This window comes from Carcharhinus amblyrhynchos, chromosome 11 (genome assembly GCF_965287045.1).
Source record: "Carcharhinus amblyrhynchos chromosome 11, sCarAmb.v2.hapA, whole genome shotgun sequence".
In the NCBI taxonomy this organism is placed as follows: domain Eukaryota; kingdom Metazoa; phylum Chordata; class Chondrichthyes; order Carcharhiniformes; family Carcharhinidae; genus Carcharhinus; species Carcharhinus amblyrhynchos.
In genome coordinates this window covers 92,733,427-92,753,074 of record NC_137334.1, presented here as the reverse complement: position 1 = coordinate 92,753,074, position 19,648 = coordinate 92,733,427, and the positions used below count along the sequence as shown (strand labels likewise).

Genomic DNA, 19,648 nt, shown 5'->3' with positions numbered 1-19,648 from the left:
CCTCAAGATAAGGGGGGAGCAGTTTAGATCAGAGTTGAGGAGGAACTTCTTCACACACAGTGGTGAATCTTTGGAATTCTCTGCCCGTTGATGTGGTGGAGGCTACCTCACTAAATATATTTAAGTCATGGGTAGATAGGTTTCTGATAGACAAGGGGATTAAGGGTTATGCGGAGAAAGCGGGAAAGTGGAACTAATCCACTTCAGATCAGCCATGATCTTATTGAATGGCGGGGCAGGCTCGAAGGGCTAGATGGCCTACTCCTGCTCCTATTTCTTATGTTCTTATACTGTTCACAGAAAAGGAAAGGAGAGAGTGCAGAATGTAGTGTTACAGTCATAGCTAGGGTGTAGAGAAAGATCAACTGATGACAGTAGGAAAGAAATTGTTTTTGAGTTGGTTGGTACGTGAACTCAGACTTTTCCACCTTTTTATTGATGGAAGAACATGGGGGAGAGGATGTCCAGGGTGTGTGGGGTCCTTAATTTTCCAAGGCAGTGGGGAGTGTAGACAGAGTTAATGGATGGAGGCTGGCTTCTATTGGAAAGTACTTCACATCAACATGAACAAGTGGTTAAGTAAGATAGCAGATTCATCTTCAGTGTGTTGCTGGCAGGGCCAGGTTTATTGGCTAAACACAGTAAAAAGTCTGACAACACCAGGTTTAAGTCCAGCTGATTTATTTGATGGTATTTATTTGATATTATTGGCTAATCCTCACCTCAGAGAAATAGTGAGGCTTGGATCACTGCCATCCCTCTGGTTTGGGTGATTTCTTTTTTCCTTCATATTTAGGAATCATAATCCTGACCGTGTTAAGGAAATAAACAAACAATGATAGTCTGGCAAAGACCCTCTAGTCCATCCCTGCTTTCCCACACAACTGATCCCTTGTTGACCACAATGTAAACCCTCCCAACCACATTAAACCTATCTGGAGACACTGATCACTGAAGCTTCTTAAATTCGGTTTGAATTTTAAAGCAATGGTCAGTTTATACTGAGTTACCAAGACACAAGTGAATGTTCTTCAGGGAACTTTAACTTCAATCTCTACAGTGCAGAAGGAGGCCATTCAGCCCATCAAATCTGAACCAACTCTCCAAAACAGCATCTTACCCAAGCACACACCGTTTTTCTATCGCTGTAATCACCCCCCCACACATAATTAGTAAATTATTCTGAAGCAAACATGTCAAGATTTTCAGAAGCAGGGGAATTTCACTAACTTCATTGCAGTGTTAATGTAAGCCTGACTTGTGACTAATAAAATAAACTTTGGCAGGGACTGAATTTAGACATTGGTAATCAGGGGGTTCTGAGGTAAAATAAGATGCGAGTGAAATTTGATTGTTGGCAACACTCTCGCCCCTGAGTCACCAGGTCCTGGATTCAAATCTAACCCCCAGGCTGGCACTGAGGGAGCCCCACGGCACTGCTTGTCAAAGAACTGAGGAAGCTCTTCCTCTTGTCTCTAATCAATCAACCAACCTCCTTTAACATGGTTATCTAGCCCTGATATTGCTGCACGTGGGTGCTTGCTAAGTGCTAGTTGGTCACTGCAGTTCCAGCCAATTGGTGTAAAGTGCTTTGGGATGTCTTGTGGCCGTGAAAGGTGCTATATAAATGCAAGTCAAGTATTTATTGAGGAACTGACAGCTGTGGTTCTCGTTTTAATTCTCAGGGCTTCATCAAAGCCAAGAGTTATCGTGAATCTGTGAACATTGAGTTGGAGAATGACGGTGCCGAGTCAGCCCTCTTTAAGCAGCTTTTTCAGAAGTGGACGGTGAAGTATCAGACAGCCGGCCTGGGCAAAACTCACAGCGTCGGCAAGATCGGTACGTGAGCCCCCAGCGGGGTGGGACAGGCTGGCCGGGGGATGCAGTGTGGGCAGGGGGAGGTTTGGCCACCTGACTTTGATTTGAAATGAGTAATGCCTGGGGGGGGGGAGTTATGGTTCTGGGGGGAATGGAGAAGGGGCAGGGATTGTCCTCCTTTGGGGGGGTGGGGAGAGAATTGAGGAGGTTTGGTACTGGGTGCTCTGGACAGTAGAAAGAGGTCGTTTGGCCCATTGAGTCTGTACTGGCTCTCCAACAGAGCATCTTATTCAGGGCCCTATTGCTGTGACCCCCATATTAACCCTACTAATTCCCCTAACCTATATGTCTTGAGGCGCTAAGGGCACAATTTGGCATGGCCAATTCACCTAATCAGCACATTGTGCAAATTCCGCACCAGTCAACCAAGGCTGGAATTGAAACCGGGTCCCTGGCCCCGTGAGGCAGCAGTGTTGACCACCGTGCCACCAGTGTAGATAGAGAGGAACTATCCCGTTGACAGAAGGGGTGAAAATCCAAGATGAGATCAGGAAAATCCTCCGTGCATCTTGTGATTAGGATCTGGAATGTACCACCCGGGACTCTCAGAAGGGAGTTTAACGATGATCTAAATGGGTAATGTTTGCAGGGAAAGGTGAGGGAGTGGGGAGAGCCAAGTGAGATGTGACTGATGAAATGGCTGCTTGCTGTGCTGTAACTGTTCTGTATTCCCCTCTGCCCTCGTTACCCAGCCAAAGTTGAGCGGGTGAAGTTTGATGCCATGAACATGCATGCCAAGCCGGAGCTCGCAGCCCGAGAGAGGATGGTGGATGATGGGTCTGGCGATGTAGAGGTACCGTTGCACATTCCTACACAACCTACTCAACAAGGATTCCCACCCCAGCCTCACTGCTCCTTATCTCTGTAAAGCCCGCTACAACCTTTCAGTCTCTGCTCTCCGCCAATTCCGGTCTTTCCGCTACAACTCCATACGCTCCATCCCAATCTCACTGCCTAGACTCTTCGCCCTCTGAGATTCCCACCTTAACTTCTCCACCTCCCTCGCCTTGAGATGGCCCTCAAAGCTACTTTGATTAAAGCCTTTGGATCACAATTCTAACATCTTCCTACGTAGCTCCATGTTTGATTAGCATCCCTGCCGAGTGAGCATTCCTTGCCATGGCAAAGGTGCTATGTAAATGCAAGTTGGCCAGGCTACTGACCTCAACATTGATATGGAGAGTGATCTAGTTTGGTGGTTCTCCAAGAAAGATGATTTATTGGTTTATTAGATAATGGCAGCAAATGCTGCATGGGGGTAAAATAAAAGCAGTGATCACAATGATAAATAATCTAAAATAAAAAATATTTCACAATTACAACTTCAACATGTACTCTTGAAAAAGGCAGGTTTTAAATTGCAGAATGAAACTGCACTAAGTCTTCATCGTGCATTGGGTCAAATCCATTAAATTCACTCTCAAACTAATGAGTTTTTGGGTAGGGGATTGGCCTGACTGTAGTTTATCCATTCTATAATCTTGTGGAATGGTGTTTTATTTCCTCGACTCCAGCACACGTTTACTTTGGTGTGGCTGCAGCGAGGGATAGTGGTAATAGGATTCCAGAGTTTTCTCGTACATGGGTGCTCGTACTTTTTCTAACTTTCAACGAGGGAACACATTCCATAGTTTGTGACCAAGGGTCACCCTGACTCAAGGCTGGCTCTATTCTCTCTCCACAGGTGTTGCCAGACCTGCTGAGATTTTCCAGCATTTTCTGGATTTTTTGTTTCAGATTCCAGCATCTGCAATAATTTACTTTTATTCCCCTAGTTTTAGTGTCAGCCGCTTTGTTACATGTCACCGAGGATTGGTTTTGCTGCTCGTTTTTCAGCACTTATCACCTCTTTGGTTAGTCCAGCATTCCAAACCAGCACTGCCTGTTCAACAATGGGTTTAGTGTAACTAACGCCCGATGTGACTTGGTACTTGGAATGGGGAAGGGTAAGAGACATGGGACTTCCTTCCCTCAAATGATTTAGATTTGCCATTTTTTTTCCTGTCTGCCCCAGAGGCCCTTTAAGTTTTTAGGTGTCCAAATCACAACCAATCTGTCCTGGTCCCCCCATTGCTGACGCTATTGTTAAGAAAGCCCGCCAATGCCTCTACTTTCTCAGAAGACTAAGGAAATTTGGTATGTCAGCTACAACTCACCAGACTTTTACAGATGCTACAACCAGAAAGAATGCTTTCTATGGATCACAGCTTGGTATGGGCTCCTGCTCAGCCCAAGACCACAAGGAACTACAAAATATCATGAACGTAGCCCAATCCTTCACACAAAACAGCCTCCCATCCATTGACTCTGTCTACACTTCTCACTAACTCAGCAAAGCAGCCAGCATAATTAAGGGCCCAATGTACACTGGATATACTGTCTTCTACCTTCTCCCATCGGAAAACTATAAAAGGCTGAGGTCACATACCAACCGACTCAAGAACAGCTTCTTCCCTGCTGCTGTCAGACTTTTGAATGTACCTACCTTGCATTAAGTTGATCTTTTCTCTACACCCTAGCTATGACTGTAACACTACATTCTGCACTCTCTCCTTATGTGCAGTATGCTTTATCTGTAGCGTGTGCAAGAAATATACTTTTCACTTTACACTGATACAAAAACCCTCTCTCCAGCGTCCACCTCTCTTTTCCCTTCTCATTCCGGGACTGGTTATAGTCCCACTATCCCTACAGCCTGCACACCAGGATACAAATGAAATCTGTCATCTCTTTGTCCTCGCTGACCAATCTGATCTGCTTCCAGGTGTGGGTGATCGAGGATCTGGAACTGAAACCTATAGAGAAGAGAAAGCAAGGACGTTTCTACAGTGCAAACTGCTACCTGATTCTGTACACCTATACCGTCAGCAACAAGCTCCATCACATCCTCTACATCTGGCAGGTCCGTGTGACACTGCGCACTTTATAACTCTAATTTTATCTGGGAGTGAGTAAGGGAAACTAATCAAACGGTTCGGGGTGGTTTATATATAGAATAACAGACACCCGGGAGTGAGTTACAGACTGGAATCTAATCGAGGGGTTCGGGGTGGTTTATATATAGAATAACAGATACCCGGGAGTGAGTTACAGACTGGAATCTAAATGAGAGGTTCGGGATGGTTTATATATAGAATAACAGATACCCGGGAGTGAGTTACAGACTGGAATCTAATCGAGGGGTTCGGGGTGGTTTATATATAGAATAACAGATACCCGGGAGTGAGTTACAGACTGGAATCTAAATGAGAGGTTCGGGATGGTTTATATATAGAATAACAGACACCCGGGAGCGAGTTACAGACTGGAATCTAATCTAATGGGTTTGGGGGAGTGTGTGGGGAGTTTATAAATAGAATAATATTGTGAATCAAATAGCCCCATTTAAATGTTCTAAATTTGAGGCAATCCTAGCTTGTGTAATCGTTCCTTGTAAAATGATGTGGTGTTGGACTGGGGTGGGACACATTAAGAAGTCTCAACACCAGGTTAAAGTCCAACAGGTTTATTTGGAATCACGAGCTTTTGGAGCACTGCTCCTTCCTCAGGCAAGGAAGGAGCAATGTTCTGAAAGCTCGTGATCCCAAATAAACCTGTTGGACTTTAACCTGGTGTTGTGAAACTGCCTATCGTGCTTGTTAGGTGAAGATTGGATGTTGAAGGTTGGCCACGATCTCGCACAATAGCAGAGCAGGCTGAAGGCCTACTCTTGCTCCTGTTTCATCTTCTTATCCATCTGTTATCGAAGGTATGTGAGGTGCTGTAAGCTTCACGGGAAAGGAACGAGGAGATTTTGATCAGGTTTTCCTTCTGTTTTCTTTCAGGGTAAGCATGCCAGTCAGGGTGACATCACAGCCTCCGCCTACCAGGCCGTTGCCCTTGACCAGCAGTACAATGGAGAGCCTGTACAAGTCCGTGTCCCCATGGGGAAAGAACCGCAACACTTGACTGCCATTTTTAAAGGCAAACTTATAGTTTTTGAGGTAAGTGGGGTATGGCGGGCGAAGGGCAGGAAACTTGGGTTTGGATGTGTGCAGTCTTTCTATGATGACATTCCAGAGATGGAACCGGTCTTGAACGTCCTCTGACCTTTCGGACCTGACTCCATGCTGTCTCCATCATAACTTACATGTACTTCTCCTGCCTCAACTCACCTGCTTCGTTTTGTTATATTATGAATGAAGCTTGTTTGGATTAAAGATTCCTAATTTCTTGACAGAAATTATGCCAAAATATAAAAGTGTTGGAAATTTAGAAAATTTGACAAAGGATCATCTGGATTCAAAATGTCAGTTCTTTTCTCTCTCTTTACAAATGCTGCCAGACCTGCTGAGATTTTCCAGTATTTTCTCTTTGGGTTAGAAAATTGTTGGGGTCTTGTCTGGCTTTACAAATATACCTTGTGGTTTCGAGCACAGAGCCAGGGATTTGGGTTCCATTCCTGGCTTGGGTCAGAGTCTACATGTTCCCATGTGTCCGTGTTCCCACAGTCCAAAAGATGTGCGGGCTGGGTGCATTGGGCATGCTAAATTCTCCCTCAGTGTACCCAAACAGGCACCAGAGTGTGGCGATTAGGGGATTTTCACACTAACTTCAATGCAATGTTCGTGTCACAAGTAGGCTTGCGTTAATAAATAAGCTTTAAAACAATATCTGTTTTTTTTTCCAGGGGAGTTACCTCGACGCAGAGAAGGAACAAGATGCCCATGCGCATCTCTTCCAAATCCGTGGAAAGAATGAATACAAAACCAAGACGTTTGAAGTGCCAGCACGCTTTGCTTCCCTCAACTCCAATGATGTCTTTGTGTTGAAGACTAGTACCCGTTGCTTTCTGTGGTATGGGAAGGTGAGAACGTTTCAGACACTTTCAGCACTAAGATTGGGGTCCAATAGCCATTCCCATGTGGTGGCAGTGTACCTTCAAGAAAGGGTTTTTAATAAAAAGATGATCCTTGAGGACCCTCCGTTTGCCTCATACTCACCAGCCTTGAGTGATGTCATTGGTGGGAGGTGACGAGAGTTATTTTGGTTTCAGTTGGGTTTTAGAAGGGACAGCAAACTAAAAAGGAGTGTTTTCCCCCTCTCCCTGCTGTTTTTGAAAATGCAATTACAAGTCTCGCAACACCAGGTTAAAGTCCAACAGATTTATTTGGTAGCAAACTGGAGATGAGGGGATTGGACTCTGATGAGGAGGTTGGACAATGAAGAAAGGCTAAATAGACTGGGTCTGTACTTGTTGGAGTTTAGAAGGATGAGGGGGAATCTTATAGAAACGTATAAGGTAATGAAGGGGATGGATAGGGTAGAGGTAGAGACATTCTTCCCACTTAGAAAGGATAGCGGGACCAGAGGGCACAGCCTCAAGATAAAGGGGGGTGCAGTTTAGATCCAAGTTGAGGAGGAACTTCTTCACTCAAAGGGTGGTGAATCTCTGGAATTCTCTGCCCGTTGAAGTGGTGGAGGCTACCTCGCTAAATATATTTCAGTCACGGGTAGATAGGTTTCTGATAGACAGGGGAATTAAGGGTTATGGGGAGAAAGTGGGGAAAGTGGAATTGATCCATTTCAGATCAGCCATGATCTTATTGAATGGCAGGGCAGGCTTGAAGGGCTAGATGGCCTACTCCTGCTCCTATTTCTTATGTTCAAACGCCCCTAGCTTTCGGAGTGTTGTTCCTTCTCAGGTGAGTGGGAGTTCTGTTCTCAAACAGGGCATATAAAGACAAAAACTCAATTTACAGAGTAATGGTTGGAATGCAAGTCTTTACAGGTAATCAATTCATTAAGGTACAAACAATGTGAGTGGAGAGAGGGCCAAGCACAGGTTCAAGGGATGTGTATTGTCCCCAACCAGGACAGTTAGTGAGCTTTTGCAAACCCAGACATGGTACATTGGGGAGACCATGCAGACAACAGCGGATGAACGAACACTGCTCAGCAATCAGTAGGCAAGAGTGTTCTCTTCCTGTTGGGAACACTTCAGCAGTCATGGGCATTCAGCTTCTGATCTTCAGATAAGTGTTCTCCAACACGGCCTTCACAACTCACGACAATACAGAGTAACTGAGCAGAGACTGATAGCCAAGTTCTGCACACATGAGGACAGCCTCAACCGGATTCATGTCATACTATCTGTAACCCCCCTGACTTGCCTGAACTTGCAACATCTCACTAACTGTCCTGTCTGGAGACAATATACACCTCGTTAGCCTGTACGTAACCCTCTCTGTCACGTTGCCTGTACCCTTGAGACTTGATTACCCATAAAGACTCTCATTCCAACCATTATCTTGCAAAGTGAATTTTTTTAATGCCCTGTGTGTGAACAGAACTCCCACTTACCTGACGAAGGAGCAGCTCTCCGAAAGCTAGTGGCTTGTGCTACCAAATAAGCCTGTTGGACTTTAACCTGGTGTTGTGAGACTTCCTACTGTGCCCACCCCAGTCCAACGCCGGCATCTCCACATCGTAGCTGAAAACCAGCCGTAATGGAAGTAGCAGCTCATATTGGGATAAGCTCAGGCAGTTCTGGGAAAAATATCATTTGACAAAGTGCCTGGTTTAAGTTCAGAAAGCAGGTGATGGTGATGCATGATTAATTTGTGGAAGAAGTGTGAGGTGGTCCACTTTGGTAGGAAGAATGGTAGGAAGGACTATTACTTACGGGGCGAAAAACTGCAGCAGGCGACGGTGCAGAGGGACCTCGGGGTCCTTGTGCATGAGTCGCAAAAACCCAGCCTGCAGGTGCAGCAGGTGGTCAGGAAGGCGAATGGGATGCTGGCCTTCATAGCGAGGGGGATTGAATATAAAAGTAGGGAGGTCTTGCTGCAGCTGTATAGGGCATTGGTGAGGCCGCAGCTGGAGTACTGTGTGCAGTTTTGGGCGCCGCACCTGCGCAAGGATATTTTGGCCTTGGAGGGAGTGCAGAGGAGGTTTACTAGGCTGATACCGGAGTTGAGGGGGTTGAGCTATGAGGAGAGGCTGAATAAACTAGGCTTGTACTCGTTAGAGTTTAGAAGAATGAGGGGAGATCTCATTGAGACGTATAAGATGATGAATGGGATGGATAGGATAGAGGTGGAAAGACTCTTCCCGCTCAAAAAAGACAGTAGGACTAGGGGGCACAGCCTCAAGATAAAGGGGGGGCGGTTCAGAACGGAGTTGAGGAGGAACTTCTTCACTCAAAGGGTGGTGAATCTCTGGAATTCTCTGCCCGTTGAAGTGGTGGAGGCTGCCTCGCTAAATATTTTTAAGAAGCGGGTTGATGGGTTTTTGATAAGAGAGGGGATTAAGGGTTATGGGGAGAGGGCGGGAAAGTGGAACTGAGCCACGACAGATCAGCCATGATCTTATTGAATGGCGGGGCAGGCTCGAAGGGCCAGATGGCCTACTCCTGCTCCTATTTCTTATGTTCTTATGTTCTTATGTAATTCTCTCACATCAGGAAAAAAAAATGTCTGTTCCAGGAAAGTAAAATGAGATGTGCAGTCAAAGATACATTTAAGGCAACAAAGTGGCACAGTGGGTTAGCACTACTGCCTCACAGCACCAGGGACCCGGGTTTAATTCCCAGCTTGGTCACCGTGTGCTAAGTCTGCACATTCTCCCCATGTCTGCCACAGTCAGAAAGATGTGCAGGTTAGATTGGCCATGCTAAATTGCCCTAGTGTCAGGGGGACTAGCTAGGGTCAATGCATGGGGTTATGGGGATAGGGCCTGGGTGGGATTGTGGTCGGTGCAGACTCAATGGGCTGAATGGCCACCTCCTGCACTGTAGGATTCTATAACTCTCAGATCTTGTTTCCCTGGAGGGTAGGAGTTTGCTGTTGTTGGGGGCTGGATTGGAGCCTGTCTGGTGCTTTGGGAAAATGTCTGATCCCCAAACTGTTCAAAGTGAATCCACAGAAGTGCAGACTTCAACCAAAGGACTTGAGTTCCAATTATCATGTGAGCTGTAGACTGTGCTGTTAAACCTGTGAACAGTGTTTTTGTTGTTTACGGGTTTTGGTTTTAAATGGAACACTTCAGAGATATTTGTTTAAGGGTTATACATTATAGTTGTTATTGTTTCTTTGTAATTAAAGTTCTTGCTAATTTTCTTAATACACAATAACTATATCATTTGTTTGATAAAGCTCCCTACTGGGTCATTCAAATCATACCTGAAGTGAAGCGTCTGTGCTTATCCTAGCCAAATTCAAGATGCAAAACTTATTCAGATGGGCTCCAGAAATAACTTTGGAGTTTCTGACCTGAACCGTAACACCAATGCCTTATAGGAAATGCTGGAACAACACAGCATCTGGTGGCAAGAGAAACGGTTTTGATTCCAAACGTGACTCTTCATTTTTTTTATTATGTTCCCTTTAATTTAGTCCCTTCAAACGAGCTGTAATCCATCCACCACAAGGGGAAGTGAGTTTAAATCCTGGTGTGCCTGGGTTAATTAATTGGGAGGAAGGTGACGGTGGAGGGTGGGTGCATACTGAATCAACTAGACTTGTGAATTTTGAAAATGGCCAAAGTCATGAGCCTGCCAGCCAAGGTGAAGGCCAACGTAGTTTGAGGAAAAGACTCTCATTGTCTTTCTTTGTGGAGCCAATGTTTGCATCATGCAACACGCAAAATCCTTTCGATGCATTGGATGCTCGTGGGAGTGGGGAGGGAGGAATTATTCTTACATAATTGGCATTTTCCCCCACGCTGCCTCATCTACAATGGAACCCAGGCAATTTATCATTCACCCCAATGTAAATTCCCATCTGAGGATGGAGGCTTCATGGTCTAAATGAAAATTTGTGATGCCTTCCTTAGGATGAAGGGAAGGATGTTGACAATATGAGTAAGAAAGTTCAAGTTTGTATCACCTTCACTTTTCTCTTCACTCTTCTGTTGTAGGGGTGCAGTGGTGACGAGAGAGAGGTTGCCAAGAGAGTGGCTGACTCCATCTCCAGGCAGGACAAGCAAAGCGTGTACGAGTGCCAAGAACCTGCTGACTTCTGGGTATCTCTTGGAGGGAAGGGAGCATATGCCGACAGCAAAAGGTACACCCCTTCGCCTGCTGAAGGCGAGGCCACTCTGATAATATTTCAGCAAGTATGTCCAGCAGGAATCATGCTTTCCACTCCCTCACTCAATGGCTGTGCAGTACTGAGGAAGATGTGTGTTTCTGAAGCAGCCATCTTTCTTGTGCCACTTTTAAACCCGAGGTTTTGCCTGTCCATTTGGGTGGATGGCATCAGGCAAGATCGTGTTATTTTTGAAGACAAGGGTCCAATATGTTTACAAACAACCTGGTCACTTATCACATTGCTTTGTAACACCTACAAGCAGCAGAGGTGGATTCCTGTCTGAGAACTAACAGCCAAAGAGGAATACCTCGTCCTATAATCTGTAAAAAGTGTGTGTGAAGTGGTGTGACCTGAATGGTGCTAAATTGGGAGAGGAGAGTGTGCAGCAGGACCTGGGTGTCCTTGTGCACCAGTTGCTGGAAGTAAGCATGCAGGTGCAGCAGGAGGTAAAGAAGGCAAATGGTATGTTGGCCTTCATTGCGAGAGTTTGAGTACAGGAGCAGGGATGTGTTGTTGCAATTATACAGAGCCTGGGTGAGGTCACGTCTAGAACATTGTGAGCAGTTTTGGTCTCCTTTTCTGAGGAAGGATGTTTTTGCTTTCAAGGGGGTGCACCAAAGGTTCCAGGCTGATTCTGGGGATGGTGGGACTGATGTATGAGGAGAGATTGACCTAGGTTAGAATTTTTCACTGGAGTTCAGACGAATGAGGAGGGATCTCATAGAGATTTATAAAATTCTAACAGGATTAGACAGGGTAGATGCAGGGAGGATGTTCCCAATGGTGGAGGGAGTCCAGAACCAGGGGGTCACAGTCTGAGGATTCGGGGTAGACCATTTAGGATGGAAATGAGGATACGTTTCCTCACCCAAAGAGTGTGGAATTCATTCCACAGGAAGTAGTTGATGTCAAAATATTTGAATGTATTGAAGAGGCGCCTGGATACAGCGCTTGGAGTGAATGGGATCAAATATTATGGGGGGTGGTGGAGGGAGGAAAAAGCAGGATTAACTATTGAGTTGGACAATCAGCCATGGTTGTGATGAGTGACAAGCAGGCTCGAGGGGCTGAATGGCCTCTTCATGCTCCTATCTTCTATGTTTCAATGACCTTCTCTTCAGCAGATTCTAGCGGTTAAATACAAAATAAATCCCTGACGCGCTCTCTCAAATCAACACGTAACGATTTATTCATCTAATGGTGAGCAAATTAAACTATTATTTCACACATTCTCATGTCTGCGTGGGTTTCCTCCCATAGTCCAAAGATGTGCGGGTTAGGTTGATTGGCCGTGCTAAAATTGCCCCTTAGAGTCCTGAGATGTGTAATTTAGAGGGATTAGTGGGGAAAATATGTGGCGATATGGGAGTAGGGTGTGGGTGGGATTGTGGTCAGTATAGACTCGATGGGTCAAATGGCCTCTTTCTCGCTGTATGGTTTCTGATTCTATGATTAACAAACCAAATAAATCCCTTCTAACTATTCTCAAATAAAACAAGATTCTACTGGTAAGGTGTTCAAATAAACACAATTCCCACTCATTCACAATATAGAATTTTGTCACTCCAATTACGATCAGGTTTTGTGTCTTCGGGAATATTCTGGGCCTTCTCTGCTGATCGTTCTATCTGGAATGTCTTTCTTCTTTGGTACCTTTGCTAACTAGATGGTGCTTTCTCTAAAACAGAGGAAGCTGTGAGTCAGAGATCCTCTCCCTTGAGAGGCTGTTATCTCTGGCAGCTGGCAGTTGCTCTACTCTTTGTCCCACTGTCCCCTTCTTTTATACCCCTGATGACATATCAATATTTCCCACAACAGGATTAGCCCTAGGTTGTCAAAACCATCAGATTTAAAGTTAATAGGTTTTTGGTATGGAAGTGCCTGATTCAAATTGATTGGCTAAATTCAAAAGCCTGTTGCCTTGGTTAAAAACTGCTGCTTGGCCTTTTGATACAAATATTTCAGTTTGGGCTCTCTGTGTATCTGCATTTTTAAATCTCTGAGCACAGAAAAAGCACCATCTTTTAATGGGATCACACAATGCTTTCCCCATTCCCGCATTTTACAAACTGCAAATTCTAACTTCCTACCTCCCAATCTACAATTATTTTCCCCAGCTTCATGATGACTTCAAAAATCCCTTGAAGTTAAAGCACTTTGGGATGAGTCAAATGGTGCTGATGTAGAAATACAATTTTAGAAAGGTGTTTTGCCGTCAATGACACCCAGGACAGCATTCCTGTCAACAGTGGCTTTATTAATTATTAATATCTTGCTCCTATGGCTACAACCTCAACTACATCACAAAAAGGGAATTATGTATTCAACAATATCACCTTGTCAAACTGACCCTCGAACCATAGTTCAGGAAGAACTTGATGCAAGTCATGAAAAATGTGATCAGGCGGAACCCCACCTTGCCACTGACATTAACCCGAATGGAGATCTGATTTTGGTGGACGAGGTTGTTTTGTACTAGGACCTTTTTCACAAATTTAGAATTTTGGGAGGTGGCCTGATTTGAGGTGTTTCATATCTTTTGTAAAGAGTTTGAGAGGTGTTAACCGAGACCCTTGCTCCGGTTAATTGATAGACCCAAAAGCATTATCATTAAATCAAATCGCACCTTATTAGGAAAATGTAACAAAACTCTTTTAAATACTAATGACCCGCCCCCCCCGCCCTTCAAATCAATGCTTCTGTTCCCCTGTAACTCTATAATTTTACAAACATAGTAATTAAAATCTATACTCATCTGACCCATGGGGGCATCTGTATCCTTGTGCTGTACGGATGTGAAGAGGGATCCAAACTCATCAAGCTTGAGGTTCATTTCTTCTTCTGTGGATTCTGTTCTTCAAAACACCAGTATTTATTCTTGAGGCTGGCATAAACACATGCAGGCCTGTTGTAGGCATATTTTTGATTTATTATTTTGATATGTATTAGTATACAGTGAAAAGTATTGCTTCTTGCACACTATACAGAAGAGGCACACCATTCATAGAGAAGGAAAGGAGGGAGTGCAGAATGTAGTGTTACAGTCACAGCGAGGGTGTAGAGAAAGATCAACTTAGTGCGAGGCAAGTCCATTCAAAAGTCTGACAGCAGCAGGGAAGAAGCTGTTCTTGAGTTGGTTGGTACGTGACCTCAGACTTGTATCTTTTTCCCGAAGGAAGGTGGAAGAGAGAATGTCCAGGGTGTGTGAGGTCCTTAATTATGTGGGTTGCTTTGCTGAGGCAGTGGGAAGATAGGAGGCTGATTTGTGTGATAGACTGGGCTATAGTTATGACCTTTTTGTAGTTTCTTGTGGTCTTGGGCAGAGCAGGAGCCATACCAAGCTGTGATACAACCAGAAAGAATGCTTTCTATGGTGTATCTGTAAAAGTTCGCAGGAGTCATAACTGACATGCCAAATTTCCTTTGTCTTCTGAGAAAGTAGAGGCGTTGGTGGGGCTTTCTTATCTATAGTGTCGGCTTGGGGGGGACCAGGATAGGTTGTTGGTGATCTGGACACATAAAAACTTGAAGCTCATCCAAGCTGGTTTCTTACAGGCTGCCTGGCCTTGGGCAGTGTCCTAAGATCTTGGCGCAGTGCCATTTATACCTGCTTTCTGCCCATTTGATTGACACAGGGACAGCACTGATACGAGCTGTAAAATGGTTTTCCTTTATTGAACAGAACTTAAAGATTAACGTGACAGAAGCAAATTTTGGAGACTGGTTGCTACTGCCAGCCCCTGTGCTGAACCTGAAGAGATCTCAAACTGAGAAAACACAAACACGCTAAAATCCAAACTATATTTCAACCATTATCTCGTTATTGGAAATGTTTTTCACAGTCTGTCTCTATCATAGAAAAACAATCCTTGCAGCCGCTGTTGTGAAAAACGTGTTTGCCTGTATTGTGTACCCTTCAGGAATGCAGTCAATTTTTAATTAGCATTCAGCCTTCTGTGCATGTAGTTAATTAGTTGCGGCGGCAGAAATATCTTTAAATGAAGCTGCTGCATAGACTGAAGTACAGTAAGAAGTCTCAACACCAGGTTCAAGTCCAACAGGTTTATCTGGAACCACGAGCTTTTGGAGCACTGCTCCTTCCTCAGGTGAGTGGAGACTGAAGCAAACAGGGTAAAGGATCTCAGTTACTCTTGCAATTACTAGTAACGCTTTTCATTTCAGGCTACAACAGGAGTTTGATACTATTGTTCCACGCCTGTTTGAATGCTCCAACCAGACTGGGCGTTTTGTTGCCACGGAGATTGTGAATTTCACCCAGGATGACCTGGATGATTCTGATGTCATGCTCTTGGACACCTGGGAACAGGTTTATGAAATAAATAATTATAATGTCGCGCGTGAAATCTCATCCCTGTAATCAGTTTTTGGAGTTCTGGTCTTGGGTCTGTGCTGGAGTTTGTTGGATACAGTGTGGAAGCCGCTACAAAGATTGTGAGGCCCACACTGGAATCTCCCAGCCAGTTTGTGTTTTATCTATCGTCTCCATCAATAGTTACAGATTGCTAGGTTTTTTTGTTGGGTGAGGGTTATTAGAGATGCAAAAGCAGGTAGAGGCTGTACATCATCCACATTCCCATTGGAAGGAACTATTTGCCTCCCCCTGTCCATATCTCTTTTCCATCTTCCATTTATGAAGCATAGCCACGTGGCACGGTGGTTAGCCCTGCTGTGAGCACAACGCCAGGGACCCAGATTCAATTCCTGGCTTGGGCCACTGTCTGTGTGGAGCTTGCATGTCCTCCCCGTGTCTGCCTGGGTTTCCTCCAGGTGCTCCGGTTTCCTCCCGCAGTCTAAAGATGCGCTGGTTAGGTGGATTGGCCATGCTAAATTGCCCCTTAGTGTCCCGGGATACGTAGGTTAGAGGGATTAGCGGGGTCAATATGTGAGGTTACGGGGATCGGGCCTAGGGTGGGATTGTTGTCGGTGCAGACTCGATGGGCCAAATGGCCTCCTTCTGTAGGGTTTCTATGATTGGGCCTCCAGAGAAAAGAGGCCCAGTCTTGTTTGGGTTGGAAGCTAAATGTTCTCTCTTCTCACTCGGCAGATCTTTCTGTGGATCGGTAAAGGAGCCAATGAAGAAGAGAAGAAGAACTCTATTGTTGTTGCACAAGAATACTTAGACACCCACCCAAGCAAGCGTGACCCTGACACCCCAGTCATAATCATCAAGCAAGGCTTCGAGCCCCCAACTTTCACTGGCTGGTTCATGGCCTGGGATCAATATCTGTGGAATGTAAGTAGGTGGCGTTGTGTCTAATCCATAAGGACATAAGAACTAGGGGTAGGAGCAGGAGTCGGCCATCTGGCCCCTCGAGCCTGCTCTGCCATTCAATAAGGTCATGGCTGCTCTTTTCATGGACTCAGCTCCACTTACCCACCCACTCACCATAATCCTTAATTCCTTTACTGTTCAAAAATCTATCAATCCTTGCCTTAAAAACATTCAATGAAGTAGCCTCAACTGCTTCACTGGGCAGGGAATTCCACAGATTCACAAGCCTTTGGGTGAAGAAGTTCCTCCTTAACTCAGTCCTAAATCTGCTTCCCCTTATTTTAAAGCTATGCCCCCTAGTTTTAGTTTCACCCTCCAGAGGAAACAGCTTCCCTGCTTCTATCTTATCTATTCCCTTCATAATCTCATGTTTCTATAAGATCTCCCCTCGTTCTTCGGAATGCCTATATATAGCCTGAGTCTACTCAGTCTCTCCTCATAAGCCAACCCTTTCAACTCCGGAATCAACCTAGCGATTCCCCTCTGCACCCCCTCCAGTGCCAGTATATCCTTTCTCAAGTGAACCGTATTTGCAGGATTCCTAACATCAAGCGATTTACTTTCCAGCTTGCTCGGAAATGGTTACAACAGAACAGGAGGCCATTTGGCCTGTCTTGTCTTTGCTAGCTCCCATCAGAGCAACTTCCCTACTGTAACCCCGCACATTCAGCAAGAGGTTAGGTATGAGGCCCCTCAAGCCTGCTCCACCATTCAATAAGATCATGGCTGAACTGATGGTAATCTCAGCCCCACATTCCTGCCAACCCCTGATTTAACCTTTCACCTTTATAATCTAATCAAGAATCTATCTCGTTCTGCCTTAAGTATTTAAAGACACACTTCCTGTAAAGGCAAAAAGACTAGTGACCCTCAGGAAAAGAAATGTCTCCTCCTCTGTCTTAAATGAGCATCCCCTTATTTTTAACCAATCCCAATGTGTAGCATTGGGATTGGTTATTGCACAGGGGTTGTGAGAACATAAGAACATAAGAAATAGGAGCAGGAGTAGGCCATCCAGCCCTTCGAGCCTGCCCCGCCATTCAATAAGATCATGGCTGATCTGTCGTGTCTCAGTTCCACATTCCCGCCCTCTCCCCATAACCCTTAATCCCCTCTCTTATCAAAAACCCATCAACCCACATCTTAAAAATATTTAGCGAGGCAGCCTCCACCACCTCAACGGGCAGAGAATTCCAGAGATTCACCACCCTTTGAGTGAAGAAGTTCCTCCTCAACTCTGTTCTAAACCGAGTACAAGAATAAGGGAATCTTACTGCAATTGCGCAGGGTGCAATGAGACCGCACCTGGAATTGTGTAGTGTTTCGGTCTCCCTTCCTTATGATATACTTTGAGGAGAAGCAACAATGCTTCTTCCAGACTGATAGCCAACTAATAAACTCCTATCTGAGGAGAAATTGACTAAAATGGGCCTTTTTCCTCTCTCATTGAGAATGAGGCCTGATCTCATTGAAATGTACACGTTGCTAAGGGGGATTGACAGGATAAATATCATCCTCCCCCGGCTGGTGAATCTAAAGCAAGGGTGTGCGCTCTCAGGGTAAGACATTAAGCATCGGGGACTGGGATGAGAACTTCCTTCGATCAGAGGGTTGTGGGTTTTCAAAATTCTCTCCCCAGTGGGCTGCAGATCCTCAGTCATTGAGAATATTCATGGAAAGGAACCAAAGTGGGTAAGGTGCAGGAACAGAGACCTGGATCAGGACAGATCTATATGGATGTAGCGGTAAAGCCATTCAAAGGTGTAGAGAAAGCTTGGCTATATATAACTGACAAGGTGGCACAGTGGTTAGCACTGCTTCCTCACAGCGTCAAGGACCAAGGTTCAATTCCCAGCTTGAGATGCTGTCTGTGCAGAGTCTGCACATTCTTCCCGTCTCTGCGTGGGTTTCCTCCCACAGTCCAAAGGTGTGTGAGTTAGGTGGATTGGCCATGATGATTTGTCCGTTAGTTTCAGGGGGATTAGCAGGATAAATGTATCGGGTTACAGGGATAGGGCCTCGATGGGATCATTGTCGCTGCAGGCTCGATGGGCCAAATGGCCTCCTTCCCGCACTTAAGGATTCCAACTGGAGGCTTGGAATAAACAAGTAAAGGAGGCTGTGCTAAACCTCCTTGACATCACTGATTAGACCTCAGCTGGAGTGTTGCCCCATTCTGGGTACCACACCTTCAGGGAGGATGCGAGGGTCTTGGAGAGGATGGAAGAGGGAATTTGCTTGGGGGGTGAGGGGCCCAAACCTGGAATTGTTCCTGGAGCAGAGAAGGTAGTGGGTTACTGATGATGGATATAGTGAAGCAGCTTCTATAGCTGCAGGGTAACAGAAGGACTCAGATTAAAAATAACAAGCAGAAAAGCCAGGCGATTTCTTCTTTGGTTTTTACGCAGGAGTTATCTAAAATGCATCGGAAGCAGATTCAATAATAACTTTCAAAAAATAAATTGGATAATGTTTGAAAAGGCAGGGTCTGTAGGGTTTGGGGAAAATGGGAAGGGGAGTGGGACTAATTGTGACTCTTTCACCACAGACAGTGGGCCGAATGGTCTCCTAGGCAGGAAGATGTGAGAAAATGTCTTTCTGGCCATCGAGGCAGCCAAGCTATTTCTGGGAAGAGTGTAATGAATTTTGAAAGAAAAGGATAGCGCCTTTCATGACCTCAGGACGTCACACAGCATTTCACAATCCTGCAGCAACCCCCTGCAGACAGCAGTGATCTCAACAACAAGAATATGGTTTAACAATTGCATTGGTTGAGACAAATGTGGGTCCAGAACACTGGAGGATTCCACCGTTCTTTGAAATACCAGCCCTAGGATCTTTCACAGAATTGTTACAGTCCAGATGAGGCCATTTGACCCATCGTGTCTGCACCAGCTCCCCAAATAAGCATCATGACTTCATGTCATCCCCCTGCCTTTTCCATGTACCCTTGTACATTGTTCAAATCATCTAATGCCCTCTTGAATGCCTCAATTAAACCTGCTTCCGCCACACTTCCAGGCAGTGCAAGCCCCACCCAAAACACTCGCTGGGTGGAAAAGCTTTTCCTTCCATCACACTCGCTTCTTTTGTCAATTACTTTGAATTCATGCTCTCTCTCATTCTTGATCCTTTTATGAGTGGGAACCATTTCTCCCTGTCTGCTCTCTCCAGCCCCTTCATGATTTTGACAACTTCTATCAAATCTCCTCTTAGCTGCCTTTTCTCCTTGGTGGGACCACACATGGAATATTGTGCGCAGCTCTGGTCACCTCACTCTAAGAAGGATGTGGAAGCATCGGAGAGAATGCAGAGGAGATCTACCAGGATGCTGCCTGGTTTGGAGGGTAGGTCTTATGAGGAAAGGTTGAGAGAGCTGGGGCTTTTCTCTTTTAGAGCAGAGGAG

At 45.3% G+C, this 19,648-nt stretch overlaps 1 protein-coding gene across 1 annotated transcript in view; it reads left to right on the top strand.

Annotated features, from left to right (window-relative positions):
• The window catches only part of LOC145350227 (villin-1-like), a 38,585-nt gene that overhangs the window by 11,325 nt on the left and 7,612 nt on the right, over positions 1 to 19,648 (top strand). Inside the window, exons 9-16 of the mRNA XM_080199290.1 lie at positions 1,686 to 1,839; positions 2,571 to 2,671; positions 4,643 to 4,780; positions 5,703 to 5,870; positions 6,548 to 6,724; positions 10,777 to 10,922; positions 15,132 to 15,276; positions 16,015 to 16,203. Of these exons, the coding sequence (XP_080055416.1) occupies positions 1,686 to 1,839; positions 2,571 to 2,671; positions 4,643 to 4,780; positions 5,703 to 5,870; positions 6,548 to 6,724; positions 10,777 to 10,922; positions 15,132 to 15,276; positions 16,015 to 16,203 (1,218 nt within the window). The remainder of the gene's footprint in view (positions 1 to 1,685; positions 1,840 to 2,570; positions 2,672 to 4,642; positions 4,781 to 5,702; positions 5,871 to 6,547; positions 6,725 to 10,776; positions 10,923 to 15,131; positions 15,277 to 16,014; positions 16,204 to 19,648) is intronic.